Consider the following 20700-nt stretch of genomic DNA (forward strand, 5'->3'; position numbering starts at 1 on the left):
GTATATTTCCAGATACTGAAAATGAAGATACTGGTCTCATTCTTCAAACAAATATACTTCAAATAAAGTAAAAGACTAGAAAAAAATTATTTTTTGGAGGAAGGTTGTCAGAGTAGAACAGCAAACTGAGAACTTTTACAGAGAAACTAAGCAACTGATAGAGCAAGGCCAGCTTACTTAAGATATTGACTGTCCTACTGCATTCAGAAACCTTCAGGACTCCAGTCCACTGTGAAAGGAGTCCCAGCAGCTTACTAGCATCTAAAACACTTGGAAGTACCTTCTAAATCTCCAGTTGAATTATGCCACATGGGGAAAAAGGCCAACATTTAGTTTTACTACCAAGCTGTAGAGGCTTTTCTTCTACAAATTAAAGCCACAAATAACAAGACACCCACCTAGCTTTGAAGGGAAAGATTTTGGTCTTCATTATGAGAAACACATACAAATAAAAAAAATTATGGCAATAGAAGCATCTCATGCAGGCTTCTAACTCAAACCTGTTCACAATGGCAGAAGCAACCATATGTCTCTGATTTCTGACAGATCTTTTTCTTACTCCTAACACCTTCATTCAGATAATCCTATGACCTCCTCAGCAAGACACTCCATGGCTTCAACATACTTTTTGTTGAAAAATTCAAATCTATGTGTTTTTTCTTCTTCTTTCATTCTGGCATCTTGTGTTGTCTACCACTGGAAAACTTGTTCTTTTCTCTTTGCCAGAAGCTCTGTATTATATTTGAAGATTAATGTTGTCCCTTTCTGCCTTTTTATACACAGAACAATCTTGATTCTTCTACTCTTTTGCAAAGTTATGCTTTCTAAACCACTTAGAACTCATTTATCTCCTCTGGGTTTATCCATTTGTTTCCTCTTTCCTGAATAGCAGGATCCAAATCTCTACACAGTGCTGCAGCTGAATGCTGCTGAGTCCAGCTGTCAGCTTCTATCATGTGGAAAAAGGTCATATTTAGTCACCAGGACCTGACACCTGGCTCTTCTGGTCCAAAGACCAGTTACTCCTTCTCCCCAGCAAAGATTCTGAAGAGGAGAGGCCTTTTTTAATGGATTACTGACTTCAGGTAACAAGCTCCTGTTTTTCACAAATTATCATTGCTAAAGCCCAAACACAAAGTGAACCAAAAAAAAGACAGTCAGACTCCTTATTCCTGCAAGGAACTTGGATCCATTCAAAACTGGAAAAAAACCAAAAACTGAGAAGGTGCATCAGTTTTCAACAAGTTCACAGAGCCCCTAAAAACATCCTGTGGACAGGGATATGGCAGTAAGGTAGATGATGCCAGCAGAAAAGTTGTGCTCAATGCATCTTGTTTAGAGGAGGTTTTAAAGAACCCGAAGCAGACAACATTGATTTCATTTTGAGTGAAAAAAACTCTACCAGCTACTAACAATTACGTATTGAAAGGGGAAAAATGGGTTTCAACAGTCTTAAGACTTATGATGCCTCTCTGTTTCAGAGAGAGATGAACAACAAGGAGACAAACACAGGCCTTGAGGTCTTCCTCTTGTTCAGTTCTGGGAATAAGAACTGAATTCTTCCTTCTCCAGGCACCAGCCACCATTGACTGACCCAAGGAAACCAAAGATGAGGCCATAAAAGGTTTTGAGAAGAGTGCAAGAGCTTTCAAGATTTGCTTTCTCTTAGAATTCTGTTCCTGACCATCACAGCCCTAAATGCAACTGTCTACAAACTACCTGGTTGGTTTTGTGGGGAGAATTCACATTGCTGTTGATTTTACAAAGGTAAAACTTTCCTTTACAAAGGAAAAAAGTGTGAACTAGATATGACCAGGCCTCCAAAAGCCCTTGCCCTAAACTCTCTATATTGGATGTTTGTCCTCAACGTGCAGCTCCCTGGAAGGATGCATTCTGGTGATTCACAAGTGTACTTTCTCATAAGCAAGGCAGAGTTTAAAGCTCAGATAGTAGTTATCTCTACATTAAACTCAAGGAGATCTTCAAAACAGGTATTAATACTGCAGGGACACTGACCATTAAGTTTCAAATATAAATTACTAAGGAACTAAGAGAACAGAAGTAAATCTGGTGCTGGATAAACCTCTTCTTACAAGACATCATTTGGGTGTTGAAAGATGGGTTTGAATTTGTGGTTTATGGAGAGAGTCATCCGAGTTTCATGAATGTTGACTTTTTCAAAGCAAAAACATCAAGGAACCCTTAGTAAAATTTAAGAATGTATTTTAAAATTAAAAAGTGGATTAGAAAGACACTTTCTGAAGTAAATCCACTGGAATACTTCAAACCCATGTATTTTTAGAAATAAAAAGCTCATATGTGCTTTTGTACTATTTTTTCCTTCAATCATAAATACAGGACACCTTGTTCTCAGCCCACTTAGTGTTTAGACCATACAAATTTGTCATTTCAGTTACTTTGTCATTTTTAAGACTTGTTCTGAGAGCTGGGGTAATTTACTCTCTTCTCCCTCATTTCTAAAAACAAAGCAACACACTAAAAAATTGTTCCTTTCGGGCATGGCTTTGGGAACAACAAGCACCAGGCTGAGACACTTCCACCCCACAGTATCCAAGAGCTATCTTGTTTCTTTCCCAGACGAAACTGAGTCTTCCTCTGGTGAGTGCCCAACTGGCAAAGACCAAAAATAGCAAAAGAGAGAAGTCCGACCATGTTCTCAGTTTTCCTTGGTACTCAACCAAACAATCCTCATAACTGGCAATAAAAAAAATCCCATCCTCTTGTTGGATGCCAAATTCTTTCCTCTATTTCCTATTAAACAGCTGTGCTTGCAAGGGAGGCAGAGGAGGATGCCCACATAGATGGCTTATTCCTAAAACCATCAATCTACTCCCCTGAAAAGGGAAGCTGAAGTGGAGCACTGCAAGGTCCTCTTCTTTCCAGCCCTTGGAGACTGAAGTTGTGGCCATGGCAGCAGCCTGCCCTCATAAAAGGACTTTTCAGAGAGCTGGGAAAGCTGCTCTTTAGGCCACTTTCTGGTGACAGAGACAAAATGAAACACTGGAAATTTATAATGAATGGGAATTTCAAGGTCCTGCTAATCTCCATGTCTGATGTATTGTTGCTAAGTTTGTTTGCCAGAAAGATAGAAAAGGATTAAGTATTACCAGTTGGGATGCTCTTACAACTCTATTACAATACTATCTTCTGTTTTAAGGAAAAAGAGATATGAAACATGAATAAATACCACACTGAATGTCAAGAACATTTTGCACTGATTATTGACGAGGGATGTGAGTCTATCAGTACCTCTGTGTTTGTTATGAGGGCAATTCAGATCCAAGGTTAATAATGGAAATATATAAAGGCTTAAATATTGCATTTCTCATGAACCACGGCTTGTACAGAAGAACTGCTCTAAACTGCTTGAAAAATTGTATTTTGGAAACACTCCACATAAGTTTTATCCAGCCATTTGACTCTCTAAAAGCATAATAACCTGGTTTATTATATTACTGAACTCACTATCACTGCTGCTGGCAGTGACTGTCATCACTCCTCATCAGCAGCTTCCCTGATTCCTTCCTATTGAACGGGGGGCACAGTCAGCCTGAATAGCAGATCTGTTTAACAGGAACTGCTCTGACTGACAGCATGACCTTAAATTTCACCCTGTACACTGAGCTGACTTTTCAAAAAGAATCAAAATGCAATTCATATCCATTTGCTGAAGCCCAACTGCTTCTTGCAGACATTATGAAGCAGAGTAAGAATTTTGCTGCTTTTCCAACTATCATCACTACAGGAAGAAGAGGAATGACTTTGCCTCCCTCTTTCACAGAGCACAGGTTAAAACTTTTGTGTGCAGGAGACAGACATTGCTCAAGGGTATGATTTTGAAAACTATTTCTATTCCAGTTAACCCAGATTTCTAGAAGAATAACCATTGCAAGTTTAACAAAGGGTATTTTTCTAGAGCAGTGTCAGCTGCTGTGACAGCAAACACCTGGCTGTAGTTTTCTAGGAAGGTGAATCATAAAAATACAGTAGATGTGAAGTTTCAAAGTACACAATTTTTAATCAAGTTTTCTTTTTCTTTCCAAGATTCTGTAGCCCTACTTGTTACTGTAAACTGTATGACTGAGAATGAAGATGTTAAAGGAAATCCCAGGGACCACAGCCTTTTGAGGCTGGCACATTATAAATGCTTTGGAGCACATTCAGAAAACGCAAGAATGAAAGAAAAAAAGCAGGGAAAAATCCCCAAGACCTGGGGAATGCCTTACACCACTGAAGCACTTGTCCATAATCGAATTTTTCAAAAACTAAAATGTGTCATCAATTATTATTAGTTCCTTTATGTCATCTTCCCTACTCATCTTAAAAAGCTAGCAAGGAAGAAAGGAGGAATTTCAGCAGCACATCCTAAAATCTGAGATACTCATTCTGGACTACGAGATTAGGAAGTGGTAAAAGCAAAATTCATATTTCTCAATACACAGCATAATAGAAATCAGTCTTCCAAATAACACTGCACACAGTGATGGGTCTCTCTGTGATGGTCTTTTGAGGGGAAAAGCTCAAACAAAGGAGAAATGTAACCTTTTTAAAAGAGCAACCATTTGGTCTATTCGAAAAGGGATTCAGAGTCCCAGAAGCTGGGACACAGGGTGGATGAAGCTGGGAGGTCACCTTGTGCAGTCCTCTCAGCTCAAACAGGGCCACCTGGGACTGGTTGCTCAGGAACATGGTCAAAATGGACTACTTTTTTTACTGCATAATGAGCACAAAATGAAACAAGATGAGTACTTCTATTTAGATGTACCTGTATATACATATGGAAGAATATGAAAAAACTACAGTGTGGGATTTACTAGAAAATATACTGATTTTGATGTAAACTTACCACCAAGGAAAGGAGAGGTGATATCCTGAATATGGTGAAAGAAAAATATACTCCACGTTACCCTACAGTATGTATAAACATAGAATCAGAGAGTCATTTAGGTTGGAAAAGATGTTTAAGATCAAGTCCAACCATCAATCCAAAACTGCCAAGCCCACCACTACACCATGTCCCTAAGCACCACATCACAGGGTGACTCAAACACTTCCCTGGGCAGCTTGTTCCACTCCCTGGCAGCCTTTCTAATGAAGGATTTTTTCCCAGATATCCAATCTAAACCTCCCTTGGCACAACTTGAGGACATTTCTTCTTGTCCTAATATGTATTAAGAGGATTTTTTTTAAAGAGCATTTAAAAAATCCTAATGTCTGTTCTACCTGGAAGCAAATATCAATTCATACTGTGAAAAAGGTTTTCTATAGTCTGCATATAGTATCTGAATTTGAGATATAAGATATCAACATACCAGCTTATTACATGTCATTCAGCTTTTCATTTTCCAAATTTTGGTCAGAGAAGGAATTTGAAGCCCTGTGCTCATCATAACCAAAACATCAAATCCCTAAGCTTTTTTATGATATAATTTCAAAACCTGGAATTGGCAGGTAGCAAATCTATCACTTCTGACATTAATGTTAAAGATAACTAAACCTAAAAATGGGGACACTTGATTCTGATTTCTGAGAACTGATTTAATGCTAAGTTGGTCATAACATATCTTACAGGTATAATTTCCCTAAGTATTCAAATGACAGCCTGCTGAACATCTAGCATATATTTTAAATCAAACCACATACGTAAGATGGAATAGTAACCTTAAATTATATGTGTTCTGTGTTTTTATTTAAGGTCTGTTTCTTTTCATAAGATTTTGATGCAATTAAACAGCACAGCTGTTAAAAACTAATGACATCTAAGGTCATGATGGATACCAAAATTAATTCCAATCCAGTGCAATCTCTCCATGTAAATATTTTTGTTGGCATAAAACAAGGCTCCATGCCCATGATGGGGGAAAGCATTGCAGCTCTGGGCACTGTGAAAGAGATTTGTAACACTAGAATAGAAACAGCACTACACTGGAGAGAAAAACATTTATTTTATGTAGATTGGCTTATATTGAAGATGTTTCTCATTGTAAGTTGAGACAATTAAAGCACAGAGGTAGGGATAAAAATCCAAATAAATGAAAGAATTGGCCTGCACAGAGGCAGCAAGGCTAGAGGAATATATGCCAGTATTTCAACTTGACCCAATATTGGCAATTACTGAGAGCAGCTACCATGTGATAAGCTTGGAGAGACTCATGTAAAACAAATGCACAACTTCTAAGCCATGGAAACTTGTTTTAGCCACTCACTGACCATGCTGGAGGAGCAGAAAGTCTTTCAAGAGAGAAGGGAGTGCTACAGCAGCCTGCTCTGCCCCAGCTGGGTTAGGTGAGGGCCAGGGAGGGATGGAGAGAGTCAATCCCACCCATCAGCAGGATTTCAGACACTGCAGTCATGGACTTGTACCTGGAACTCCTTCTTTAAATAAGCATAAAAATTCTGTTCAGCAGCCCTGAAGCAGGGAAGGGAACAGGTTAGTTAATAGATTGATTTCTCCAAGGGGATTTTTAACTTCCTAAAGTGTGAACCCCAACCAGGGGTGATCAAACAGATGGTGTCTTCCACCCTGGGAAAAAAAAAGCTTTGCTTGGCAACACAAGCCTCAATAATTCTTCTGGCATTGGGGCATTCCCAGGCAGGGGTTAGAGGAGAAAATAAAACCCCACATCTTAAATCTAAAAGAAAATTCCACTGTGTCCTTATGACTTCTCCTTCCTAAATATTTTGGAGTTGAGCAAAGCTAGCAACCTAATCTATTTCAGGTGAATGCTGTGAAGCTTGGCATCCCAGTATTAATTAATATTACTACCATAAAGGAAATTATATTTTAAAAAAATCCCAATTTTGGAAAATGTTCTTCAATATTTAGAGAGAACCAAATAAAAGCTTTTTTTCTGAGCCCAAGACTGTCACTGATTTTCACATCTAAAAATCATATTCTGTTTCAGAGAGGTGGGAAAAAATTAATAAAATAAAGCAGCAAGCTGACTTGTGGTCAAAATAAAACCAAACAAGCATCCAAGAAAAAAAATGAATGTTTTCTTCCTAAAGCAACATTATTTCTATTGTGTTTATTAAAAATATTTTGCAAATATAGATATGAAGAAATTATCATAATCACAGATGGAAAACACTTACTATCCATCCAAAAGCTGAGGTACTTTCTAGAATTATAAAATAAGAGCAATTTTATTATTATTATATTATTTTATTATACAGATCCATAGCAGTTGGTCAGAATCCTGTTTGCCCTTGTTACCAACTCCTTAAGTACAAAAAACGGATGTAGAAAACATTACAAACCTTTTTCCAAAATAAAGGATGTGTCTATGCTACAGAAAAAACTGCTTCCAAAAATTCTTAAATCTATCTATAGGTGACCCTTACTGGCCAGTCTATAGGGGTTTTATAAGATCAGTGCTTTGGCAGACAGTTTTTTTCCAAATGTTCTGCAATGGCCTCAGTTTGGAGCATGCTGAAACCCTGCTAAGAGCTGCAAGCTAGCAGAAGGGAACTGCATTTATCCAAGTTGCTATTTGCAAATGGATATTCAGCTTGCCACAGTTTCTTTATCTTTCAGAATGTTTGGCAGGAGTCAGGATCATATATTAGGTTTTTCAGATCTGAGGTACTTAAAGGTCCTCATTGCATTGCTAAGATATATAGGAATCCTTTGTCTGGCCATTTTATGGCATTGAAAAAAGCCTCAAGCCCTTCCACAAAACATATGAGAAATTTTCTTTCTATCCTTCAAGCAGCTTTAACTTGACAAATATTTGGAGTAGAAAGACTATCATGTAAGCACTATCTTCAGAAGATGATGATGGATCAGATGTCACATTGTGTGACATTTGCTTTTACTGGCCAGCTTTACTTCTCTAGGGGCAGCAAATACAACTTGTGTACAGAGCAGGACACTTTTTCAGGCAGCCTGGAAAAAATCACTTTGTTTAGAAAATGAAAATCTCTAAGGATTGCTGAAGAAGTTAGCACCATCTATCCTCATTAAAGTTGTCAGGTGAAAGGGTTTTTAGAGCTGGAATGGCAAGAGGGAGAAAATAACACTGGATCTACATTTAGGCTGATATTCCACTGCCACAGGAAAGGGAAAGATTACATCCTATTAAAAAAAAAATACTGAAGATATTTATAGGGCTCTGATGACAAATGTCAGAGATAAGAGCAGGCCAAATGCATCTGCTTTCACCTCTTGGAAGCTGTAGAAGCATTAAGGATGGAGATCACCCAAAAGTCACAGATATTGTCTATGAGAATATCAGAAGACCCACAAACACAAATCAGGTTGCAGAAACTGGAAAAATTAAAAGACTACACGTGGCTACAAAAGCCAAACAGACACTTTCCAAAAGCTCTGAACACGAAGACACCTCCTTCATGTGCATCAGAAAGAATGCAGTGGTTTCAAAAAAATGCATCTGAAATCATTGAAGACTCTCAGCTCAGTTCACCCTTTTTTGGTACAATTTTGCTGAAAAGCTTCCCTTCCAGTTCATTGGAACTACATTCTAGTTGAGTCTCTTTCTGATATGGGGTGAGGACCTTTGTCCTTCAAGGTCCCTGTGGGACCTGGGTCTCTAAACAACTACAGAAACTTCCAGACACTGTTATATCTGCTGTATTGGACTGTTGTAGCCATGGCTACACACAGACCCTACAGGGTAAGAAACACCATGCTTCTTCCAAATGGAAATGATACTTCATAATAGGTTTATTTCCCATCTGGGAGTTTGTCCTCTATAATTGATCTCAGATGCTTGAGTAGAACTCAGCCAGGCTTGTTCCATAAACAGTCCACGTGGCTAGGGCTAGCCAAGTCCCTAGAGTCAGGAACACAAGGGCTGTTTGAATCCACCAGAATGCATTTAGTCCCCAAAATAAGACCCATGTCCCAAGAATGACTGAAGAATGACTTCAGGAAAACTCAAGCTCTAAGACTTGGCTTAAAGTGTCACCGCAAACTATTTAAAATAAAGACAAATGAACTCTCATTTTTGATCCTGTCACTGCTGAGAACCCCCATTTACCCAAGGAAGCACAAGGAGGTAAGAGGCAGCTGAGTGGCCAGGGCCCTCCTCGGGTCTCCTTCTCCAGCATTCCTTCTGACTTTAGGCTCTTTGCAAGGACAGGAGCCAATGCAGTTACTGCCCTAAAGAAAGTTATTTTCCAGTGCTCTTTTCATGACAGGAAATAAGTCAACTCAAGCAGCAGCAGCCACTTCAGCCCTGCTTGTCATTCTTCTTGGGAGGGAAGGGACAAGAAGTCTGTAGAGAGTGACCACTCGGGGAATTCCCCTTGCTGATGTTTCCCACCCTAGATCTTTTCCTTTTCCCAGCTGCTACAAATGACTCAGATGGGAAAGCAGAGTCTGAGGTTTAATTTTCCTCTAAAACTGAAAGGCCTGAGACTGCAAAGAAAATCAGAAGGATATTTAACCGAGTTGTCAAATTAAGAACTGAAACAGTTTGACATTTATCAAGCAAGCTCTGTTGCATGGAGTAACAGTAGAGCAGTTGTCACTGCAGTGACAAAAAACCAGAGAAGCAGAGTTCAGAGCTGAGCTTTGACATTTGCCCAAAGATCTGAAATTAAGAGATCAACTATTAATAAATGCCCTGAAGAGAGAACATCTAAATAAAGCAAGAGGCATAAATGAGAGGGGAAAGGTTAAGAGCAAAGACAGCTCACAGAAACCCATGCTGAGCAAACTCAAGAGAAAACATGCCCTGTTCTGAAGAGCAAGCATCATAGGAAAGCTGATACATTTTTTCCCTCTGGTACATCAACGAAGACCCATTTTTCTAGCTTGCAAGCATCACAAGAGTGAAGAAAAGAGTCTGTTACCTTGAATGTCATCATTGAAAGTGCAATACTTGTTACGGTACTTATGCAGGAGGCGGAATGCATTAGCATTAGCAAAATCCTCAAATTGAATCAGGCAGTTTATGCCATACCTAGAAAGACACAAACAAAAAAAAGAAAAAAAGAAAGAAAAGAAAAGAAAAAATTGCATTACATTAAAAATAAAAGATAATTGTATATAAAAAGCTAGTAAAATTTGCAGTCAGATCCTGAATATGAGTATAATATGATTTACACACCTACTGATACGTTTCTGTAGTATTCTGTACCTTTACATTCATGGAAATAATCAAGGAGGCATAATTAGACTACTAATACACTCTTTACTTCCTAAATTAAGAATAACTGATCAGGGTAAAGGCCTTAATTTCTCTGAAGACATCTCAACAGAAGTCTTCACTGAGCAGTCAGAAAGTGTGCAAAAAGAACTGGTCCTGTTAGGAAGGTAGTAAAAAGGTAACATATTCAGAACATGGGATTTCATTTTATTGACATTCTACATGCTAGCAGCATGACATCCCTTGAATTCTGTTATTATAAAATGTGTTGACCAGCAACGTGGTTAATCTAGAGAAATGCTAAACATGTGAGAACATTTTAAGGAAGGAAAGTGACAGCTGCAAATTAGAACTGAGTGACACTTGGCTGGCATACACTAAAATTCTGGGTACATGCAGAAATAAAATTGCCTACATTTCTTGCATCTGCTGTTTCACTGGACTGTCAAAACTGATTTTCTGATACGAACACTAAATGCTTCTTAAATTGTGTGCTAAGTGTTGTCCATTTCAATGTTTTCTCATCCTTGTAGCTAATGAAAAAATTCAAGTTGACATTTCCTATGGTACTTTGCCATCTCTATATACTGGTTTTTTTAATTGAGTATGTACATTTCTTGGAAACAATTTATTGTGTTGCCTTGCTGCCTTGGACCCACTGCATACCAAGGCTGCACTATGAACAGAGAGCAAACAACAGCATTTTTCTAATATAGGCAGGTGCCTATGCTGACTTTTGCCTGTTAACAGGCAAAAGGCATCTCAAATACATCTAAAATTTTTCAAATAGAGGAATACAGGTGTAGCGGGAGAAGCCATTCTTGCTCCTGAAGCTCAACGAGCTGCTGGTCTCTTCCAGGACTCCAGCCACCACACAGCGCTTCCAGGGTAGAAGTGTAGCAGGAAGAGCCTTTCTTGCTCCAGAGGCTCAATGAGCTGCTGGCCTCTCCATGCCTCGCACCAGAGTGAGCTGAGGTGCCTTCTGTGGGTGTGTGTCCCACCTTTATTGGCCCCCTGGTCTTGCTCATGCCCAATAGGGGCCTGTCCTAATCAGGCACAGGTGGACTCACACCCACTCTGGCAACTCAAGGCACCTGGTTGACAATGTCTCTCTACATACAGGAGTACTTTTTAAAAAAAATAAGGAAATTCCCTAGTCCTACCATTAGACTCGTATGTCAATATCTATCAAGTAAAAAATTGCCATTAGGTGCCAATAAGGTAAGCCCTAAAATGAAAGTTAAGTTAAATTAAAATTTCCACTACGTATCCTCCAATCCTTAAATCCATTTCATAATAGTAATGTCTCTGGATTCCTTGCTTAACATTCCCATATGGCATTTTCCCTTTCTTAGAACAAAAAAGAGAAAAAAAAACCCGCTAAACCTCCCAAAAAAGTGAAGACATTTCTAGACAGAAACTAAGTAAAGACTGAGTCAAGCTCACAGCACAATGGCACACAAATGAAATAATCTATTCCAAACATAACTTGAATGATGCTAATCTCCTAAGGGTAAAAAAAAACCCTGAACTATGAAAAGTTTTCAACAGTGTTAGTGCTAAAATTGTACAAATTTGGATCTAGAAATACAACGTAAACATCCCACCCTGGAATGATATTACAAGAATTTATTTTTTTTTAAGAAATACTCTAAACTTAAAAAAACCTAATGACAATTTGCACAGACTAAGAAACCATTTCATTAAAATTAAAAAAACAAAAACAAAAACATATTTCATTAAGGTGTTGCTATGCAATTACCATGAGGGTATAACAGGGCAAGATCTCAAAGGAGATCTTGTTTGAGATCTCCTGTTTGAGCAAAAGGAGATTTTTCCGTATGTGCTCACAGCACAAAACCAAGAGAGACAGTAAAGCAGCTCTTGCTTGGTCCAAAAAAGCAATATATACATATACTGAGTAGTTCAGTATAAATAATCTAGTCTAGTGTTAATCAAGTTTTTCTTTTTGGCAACCACATTAAGCAAAGCCATCATTATAAAAGAAAAAAAAAAATTAAAAATTGTCCTAAAAAAGGACAAAAAATTCTTGTGACTAAATCAATTTCCATGGAAATCACATACTTACAGCCATATTAAAATTAGCCAAAACTGGGATTCAACAAACAGGAATGGTAATATCCCTGCTGAAAATAAATATATCTCCAGCTTTGATGGAAAAACCTGGACTATTTCAGCAGCACAACACCAAGCAACAGGCAATTAAGAGAGAATTTGGTGAGTCAGTAATTCAGTACAGTAAACCACAAATGGATTAAAATAAGAAACTGAAACTACTTTTCAATAAGTGATTTAAGTTTTTAACCTGATTCAGTATCTGACATGAATTTCAGTGATTCCATAAGGGTCCAGGAGCTGACAGCTGGATAATAACATTAAACTAATGAGATTAACATCCTGGAATCCTGGAGCTTGGTTAGAAGTGTTTCTTGGATGTTGTTAAGCCAATGTATGTTTCTTTATTTTACCACATATAGCATTCCATTTTGTCATCTGCATTTGATTTCTCTCCATTTTCTTATCCATTGCTTTTTCAGGCAGGGATGAAAACTCCCTGTGAATTACATTAAGTGTCCCTATAGAAAACACTCATCCTACACCGGGCACACTGTCCTTAGTAATTCACTGAGCAAGATATCATAGCTGTTTAATTAAAATGGAAAAAAAAGCAAGCAGTCTGATTCTGGGCCTCTCTTGGTAGGATAGCAGAAAAATTTATAAGCAGCATCCTTATTTGTTCCAAGTGTTATACATGACACCCAGGATAAAAACCTAAGACTTCAGTGCTGCCCATCACCAGCAGTTCCTCAAAAGATTCATGAAGTTAAGAGGTCTATGAGCTCAAAAAAGTTCACTCAAACCCACTCATTGGGTTCTCATGATAGACAAGAAAAGGACTCAGTGTTTCTCTGCTTGGAGCATTCCCATTCTCAGAAACTAACAGATGAGATGTAGAGATGTGGGACTATAGAAATAACTAATCCCTGGCATTCCAGAAAATCCCCTTGCAATAATGAATTGGCTACAAAGGTGCCACACGGTTCTGGAAGCAGTGACCATATCAAAACAGCCATCAACTCTTTTATCATATCTGCACTTTGCTATCCCAATCACTTACTGCAGAAATTTGAGCCAAAAAACTAAACTCATGTAAATGTTTTAATTACACTTTCCTTCTTGTATCCCTTCTTGTATCTTCCACCCCTATTGCTCTCTGGGGGATGATTTTAGGTTGCAGTTTCTCCACTATAAGGGGGAACTGTTTGACTCAGCCCTCATAAAAGCAGAGCCTGGCATCTCTGCTTGCACCTCATACCCTATTGGCGTCACAAATTTTCAGTTTGGAACTCCACCTCTTCATAGGTGGATATTGCAGACAAGTGATTTCTGGATGAGAAAGGAACCGAGCATTTTATTTCTTGCCCACGTGCAGTCATCACATCCTGTTGGGCCTTCCAAACCACTCAGATTCCAGCAGCTCTGGGGCTACTAAAGTTATCTTTCAAACATTATGGAAAGAGAAAACAAAATGTACAGCTATCCTAAAATGTGACAGTCTTAACATCTATCATCAATATTTTATACAGAAACTTCACAGATTGACTTCATTGAGTATCCTTAGATGACATGGTGTGACTGATCAGGTAGGTCCAGAAGCAAGGCACTGAGATATTTCAACATATGTTAAAACTAGTGGACTACACACTGTTAGAGTGTAAAATAAGGGGTTAACCTTCATACTGCTTATCTAAGTAGCTTAACTCGATCATCACATCACATCACATACCTAAGACAATTTTACCTTCCTATTTGAAATTTTAAAATACACACATTTCAAATGTAACCTAAAATCCTTTTAATTTGAACACGTCATGAACAAGAGAGTCACAGAAGCAAGCAGACACTGTATCAGTTACCATGCTGCAAACAGGAGTCAGGTACAACGTACCCTGAAGTACTGCTTGCCCAAAACAAGAACAGTATTTCCCCAGCTATCACTGCTCTTGACCCAGGGATACAGAGGGGATAACCAGGGAAATGGAGAAGCAGGTAACTAACATCCATGTTCATACTGAAAGGTGGTACAAATAAGCAGAGGAGAGAATTTACCCAGCGGGCATCAACTGTCTTAACCAGAAGGCTTGGAGAAACGATGGACCTAGCCCTAGACTACCAAAATTAAGAAACTAAATTAAAATTGGGGACATTTCTCCACTGTGGAACCATACCAAATGCCCTGGTGAATTCTTAACTGTGTTCTTGCTCTGGAAAACACTGCTCTGATAGCCATAGCTTGGCTTGAGTAGCCTGGCTAGGATTCCTGGACTCCTGCAAGTAAGTGTTCTGTAACTGTGAATTCCTCTCTTCTGGCTGTTTGGGTAGTGTGACTGAGGCAGATTTTTAAACATACATAAATTGTGCCTAAAAAGTGACAATCCAGATCACTGTCCCCCCTTCTAAACCCTGCTTTTTCACCCATGTCTTCTTGTGGACTTTGATCTTAGTCTTTTGCTTCAAGTCATACAAGCAGTCTGAACTAAGGTCCAACTGGACTGAAGTTCAAAGCCATAATTCCTGTTCTATTATGGACAGAAAACATAGACAAGAGTGGTGGCAAGCATGCAGCATCAGATTTTTCATCAAGTATAGGAGGCAAACATTGTACTAAGGGTTTAAAAGAACTGTCTCACTGAATAATCTGTAGCTGCCAGAAGAGACTGTTTCTAATACTTCTCTCAATTTACAACATATTTGGTGTGACAGTCTTAGCTTAGTTTTTCCCATTTATAAATAAAACCACATCCAGCTGTCCATGACAACAATGTTAATCTTTCAAATCATTCAGAAGATCCTATCTTTATGCAACAGGCTGAGGAAAAATGTCCACAGCTTTTTAACCAACCCAAATAAACAGCACTAGCATTTTGGCAACTTAAGGCTCCTAAGAACCTCAAGAAGGGAAAACCCTCAAGAATCCAGTGGGAGCTATAAAAATTTGGGCATCATTTTGAATTCAAACCATATGATCAGTAAAATCCACACTTATTTCTACAGCTAAGAAATTTTTCAGGAAATATATTTGGATCATTTGTTCTTACTGCCAGCCATTGTTTTGGAAAACTTCCTAGCAGAACAAGTGGCTGCTTTTTAGGTTTTCAGAACTTCCAAAATCCTATTTGACTGTTTTCTTTGTTCATATGGGCCTAGAACTGAAAAAGAGAAACCACCAGAAATGGTTGCTGCCAACCATTCCTAAGAAGGAACAAACCCAAAAGGACAGCAGCATTGGCATTTTCTCTCTTGCCTCATGCATCATGCAGCCACTCCTCCAGCCAGGACCATTTATAGTGCACTCAGACGATGTGGAAATCATCTCCCTCCTCACTCCAAACACTGTAAGCTTGTTCATTTCCATACATCCCATTGCTCAGAACAGATTTAAAGCACTGCTATAAACTCTTCCTTGTGCCAGGGCTTTCAGGAATGGATGCCTTCCCAACTTCTCTCCTGACAGCTCTTATGGCCTGGATGCCTTCTCTTCCTGCTGTTCCCAAGCCATCTTTAACTTCATTTCATAAAGCAACTAATTTGCTGCAATGAGGTCATCCATCTATCCATCCATCCATCCTAGCACCTCTTCCACTACAATTTTAACCTGCTGGCTAAATTCAACCAAATTTGACTGAGAAGGGATAGAGTTTTCCACAATAAATACTATATATGGGGTCTGTGGAAAAAGGTGGCCAAGACAAAAAACCCTCCAGCAAGCATTGTAGCCTCTCTACCGCAGATGTCACTGCTGATGATGCCTGTCAAACAGCCTGATATGCTACAGCTGCACAGGACAGAAATCTGTCCGAGGTGTACTCAGCTCTAGCCAATGCTATAATGCAAATAAATACCCTCCAAGAAGAGGTATCATTAAATTACAGATAACTTTCTCTCTCTGTCCTGAATTGGACCAGCAAGTCGGAGACAGGACATTCTTCTCAGGAAGAGATTTTCTAAAGAACGTAATAGAAACTGTCAGCATCTCTGCTTTCCACATGAATTACCCTTTTTTTTTTTTTGTCCCCCTGGAGGCAGCCATTGCTTTTATTTTATCTACGGAAAGCATTTACTTTCTTCGGAGTACTTTTCATGGCTATTTTCTGTTTCCAAACTAATCTGTGCCCCAGTGAGCTCAGAACAAATACAAACCAGGCATTGGGATAGGGGAGACAGCAGCACGTAGCACCCACCCTAGTCCCAGTAGCAGACCCTTGCTTCATTCATGTTCTTCTTAAGGATATATAATTCTGGAAAAACTTTCCATGATTCTGTTCCCTGGCACAGCCACAGTGCCACAGTGTCTGCAGTGCAGCCCTGCTTTGCACCACAACTTCTAACACTCCTCTTATTGCCCTTTCCCTCCCCAGAACAGCTTTGGGATTCATCTCCCTGGGCTTTCTAACCCAGGAGTGGTGAGGAGAATAGGTTAGAGATGGCTTGTAATGCCTACACTCCTTTATGCCCAGCCAATATATGTGGACTTTGCAAGCCTTGGGAACAGGATGGATTAGGAAAAGAGCAGTGCTGAATTAGGAAGGTGTTGTGGTTGGTGGTCCTAGTAGCTGTTGCTCATAAGCAAAGAAGCAAAACCAGATTTTCCATCCACAGTCAGGCACTGTTTACATAAAGGGCTTCTCTTGAGCAAAAAGGTAATTAAATTGAAAGCTTTCGTGGTATGCTGACATAAACAGTTCCTACAACAAGAAGACTCAGTTCTTGACATCCACAAAGATCAACCATGAGCCCCAGCAGAATAGATTCACTGCCATAAAAGCCAGCACGAAAACTTCCACAAAGGCTGAGTTATGTAGGCTTGGCTAACGTTCAGTTTAAGTCTGAACAGGAAGAAAACTACATTATAAACAAACAAACAAAACCACCAAAACAAAAAATTCCACATGGGTTTGAAACAAACAGCATTTAGAAGTACTATGATTTTTTCTCAGGAATTTGTGTTGGTTCACTTGTTACCTGATGCTGACCCCACCTAAGTCAAAAGTAAAACTCCAGGAGCCTGTAAATGTAATACTACCTCTCCCAGCTATTCTACTGCTTTTTCCAATGTTACCACTTAGCTGCTTTTACTGTGACTTAAACAGAAGAACAATATCAAATTACCTTCAGTTTTATATTCACTTAAAAGAGATGAATGCAGATTTGAGACAGAAGACCTTTTTTTTTTTTTTTTTTTTCCAGCCTCTTCAGTTCTTCTTTAGAGGTTTGGCACTGGGACACTTTTGGCTGAGGGAGGGGAGGGTACTAAACAGATGGATTGATTGGTCAAGTGTCTGAGAAGGCTAAACCCCAAAAACAGACAATCAAGAAAGAAATCCACCTCAGCTGGAAACAGTGAGCAGCTTTATTCCTCATGAATCTTGAGCTGTGGCTAAAGGTTTGTGTCACATCCTGCCCTCCCAAAATACAGAATGGTCCTCATTAAGGCCTTCAAGCTTACTTTTTAAATTTTAATTAAATGGCTTTACCCTAAACCAAAAGAGAACTGGCAGATTTAAAAAAAAAACAACAACCCAAACCACATATAAAATACATTACACTATATGATGTCACCCTGCACAACTTAAATAATTTGAATCTGGTTTCATATGGGTGTTTCCTTGTCACTTCATGACTGCAATCTAAACATTTTAAAGAAAGTCAGTGATCATTACTTTGATTTAGACTGTCAGGAATTTTTCTTTGCTAAGAAAAGCATCAGAAAGCCACAGTTCTGAGGTTTCCCTTGTGTCGAAATACACCTGCACATCTTACACACAAGATTTTCACGTTCTAAATTTTAACAAAATTAATCAGAAAGAAGTAAGTTCAGAAGCACTTGAACAGTGGTCAACAACAGCATTGGCCCATCAGAGGGCAGTCCGCTACAGATCTTCTAGGGTGAAAAATACTGTTATACATCTCACTACTCATAATTATTGTGATTAGTAGGACCATCTGTGCCAAGAAGCCTGGATTCTTAAACCTGGACATGAAATGTTTCTCTGGGCAAGATCTCAGATTTCTATATTAAAATGAGAGCTGCACTTGGAAAAGGTAAAGGTTCCCATTTGGCTACACAAACTAGATTTGCACTGACTGTGTGCACTTTAAGGTAGATTTTTGCTTAATCAAGATACATCTTATTTTCTTGAGAGTGAACGTTCATATATATTCACTGCCCAGAGACTGATTTTGCTCACTTTCCAAAAGAGGGGGGGAGGGGATTTGCATTACATCAACAAAAAGAGATCTTTGGCTGATAACTCTACACCAGAAAGTTTCATAATAATTTTTCAATTGTATTTCTTTAACTGCATCTAATAGCATTTTAAAATCTTGCTTCAATAAGAGCTGATTTATTAAGGTATTCACTTAAACACATTAGAATTCCAGCTTGGGTCAACAGGGTTTTTCCTCTGCTTTAACTAAAAATCATCCACTGATGCCTTACTGAATCAGGCCTGGGTGATTTAAAGCAAATGCAAAGACTTTTTGGAAAAAAATGGTGCATCTTTTGCCAGATGCTGAAGATTGCTAAGTGGTTTTAGGAGGTTTAAACAAGATGCCTGCATTTACTTACATTTTTTATTACATTTGTATGAGTTTATGGATATTCTCCCTAAAATGAGCGATGCAGTTGGATAGCCAAATTAGCACAATGCCTGGGGCAGCACATCTGCTCTTTCCCCCTGCTACTTTAGGTATAATGAACAGATGGAAATCTCACTTCCACTACTGACAGCCTCCACCTTTACTGTTAAAAGGCAAAGAATGACCTTTCAGAAATGTCAAAGGGAGACTGGTAACAGGAACACCTCATGTATTTCTGAGAGACTAAATACACCCCCAAATCTTTGTACTGTTTGATCACTTGTGAAACACACCTCTCCCTCCCCAAATTCTCCGTTGTATTTTTAAGGCATTAAAATATCTTATGTACTTGCAAAACAAATAACACCTGAAAAAAGTGTATTGTAGGCTAGAGCAAACAAATGGAGAATGTAGAAATTCAGGAAAAGAAGGAGGTTACTATTTGCAAAGAATTATTTAGACATTTAGAAATATTCTGGCTTGAGGAACTGTGAATATTACAATGGAATATCGCAGAATGATTGAGGCTGACAGGCACCTCTGGAGATCATCTCATCCACCCTCCTACTAAAGCAGGCTGTCCAGGACCACATCCAGACAGCTTTTGGATACTTTGAGGGATGGAGACTCCACAACCTCTCAGGGCAACCTGTGCCAATGCTAGGTCATCCTCACAGTACAAAGTTTAAAGAAAAAACTTCTCTTACATTTAAGTAGAATTTTTCTGTCTATTTTCTCTTGCCCTATCGCTGGGAATCCTGTCTGAACTGCTTGGCTCTGTCCTCTTTACACATTCCTTTCTAATATTTGTACACACTGATGAGACCCTCGGAGATGGCTAAACTGCCCCAGCTCTCAGTTTCTCCTCACAGGACAGATGCTCCAGTCCATCACCTCAGTGGTCCTTCACGAGTCACTTTCCAATATGTCACTCTTGTATCAGAGAGGCAAGATCTGGGTATAGCACTCCAGGTGAATACAGATAACAAAATCTAACTAACCATAGAATGTGTAGAACATTAATTATTTGACATAATATAAAGACCTAATGTCTCTCCAGTCAAGCAAGACAACTTTTGCAGAGTGACAAATAGTTTATATGAATATAATCAGACTTAATGAAAACAAGCATAAGACAGAATAGTATTTGGTTAGTTTTTCAGTGCCAAACCCACTTCCATTTACATTACTGTCTTTAGAACTAGATCTAGGGATTATTTGAGAAGCCATTTGGGATCAGATACCCTCATGGGACTTGATGGCAAGGAAACTGGTTCTTTAAGTTTCTCCTCTTATCTCCCCAAGACTGGAAGAAAGTAGGTTGCAAGAGAATTCTTTATGTTTTTGCAGGGTTTACAATTTCTGATTTTATTTTCAAGTTTCTAGTCAAAACCATGAAAAATTTCAGTCTGCCTTGGACACATCAGATTGTTTTTTCCAAAATAGCTCTCAGCATTAACAATCACTATTTATCCATGTGAAAACTATTCTACACTCCTGACTGGATATCTTGATATATTCCTTAATTCAATACTTATTTACCTTAAGCAGTTCTTGGAAGGAAGGGAGGCATATAGCAGAAATATATCTCAAACACTCAGGAAGAACTGGAAGCTCTGAGTGTCCCAGCAAGCACCCCAGCCATTGGTAGCCAAAAGATTCTAGCAATAGTAATTTATGCTAGAAACTGGTTTTAGTAGGCAGCCATTTCAAAGCTGGGGAAGTAAAAAGAAAGCTCAAAATTAATTTGGAATGGCTTCAGTCAAACCCAACACTGACGACTCATGAAAGGAGGCTCAAGCACATGCAATAATTTTCATAGATGGGTAAATGCATGGTTTGAGATCAAAGTGACATTTCTGGAGGAGAAGGAGGACAAGGGTTGGAAGGAAGTGCCACATCT

General features: G+C 38.8%; 1 protein-coding gene across 1 annotated transcript in view; it reads right to left on the bottom strand.

Moving 5' to 3' along the window:
- ME1 (malic enzyme 1) overlaps positions 1-20700 on the bottom strand; it is a 161831-nt gene that overhangs the window by 28191 nt on the left and 112940 nt on the right. Inside the window, exon 7 of the mRNA XM_030448370.1 lies at positions 9841-9950. Within this exon, the coding sequence (XP_030304230.1) occupies positions 9841-9950 (110 nt within the window). The remainder of the gene's footprint in view (positions 1-9840; positions 9951-20700) is intronic.

Source organism: Calypte anna, chromosome 3 (genome assembly GCF_003957555.1).
Source record: "Calypte anna isolate BGI_N300 chromosome 3, bCalAnn1_v1.p, whole genome shotgun sequence".
Taxonomy (NCBI): domain Eukaryota; kingdom Metazoa; phylum Chordata; class Aves; order Apodiformes; family Trochilidae; genus Calypte; species Calypte anna.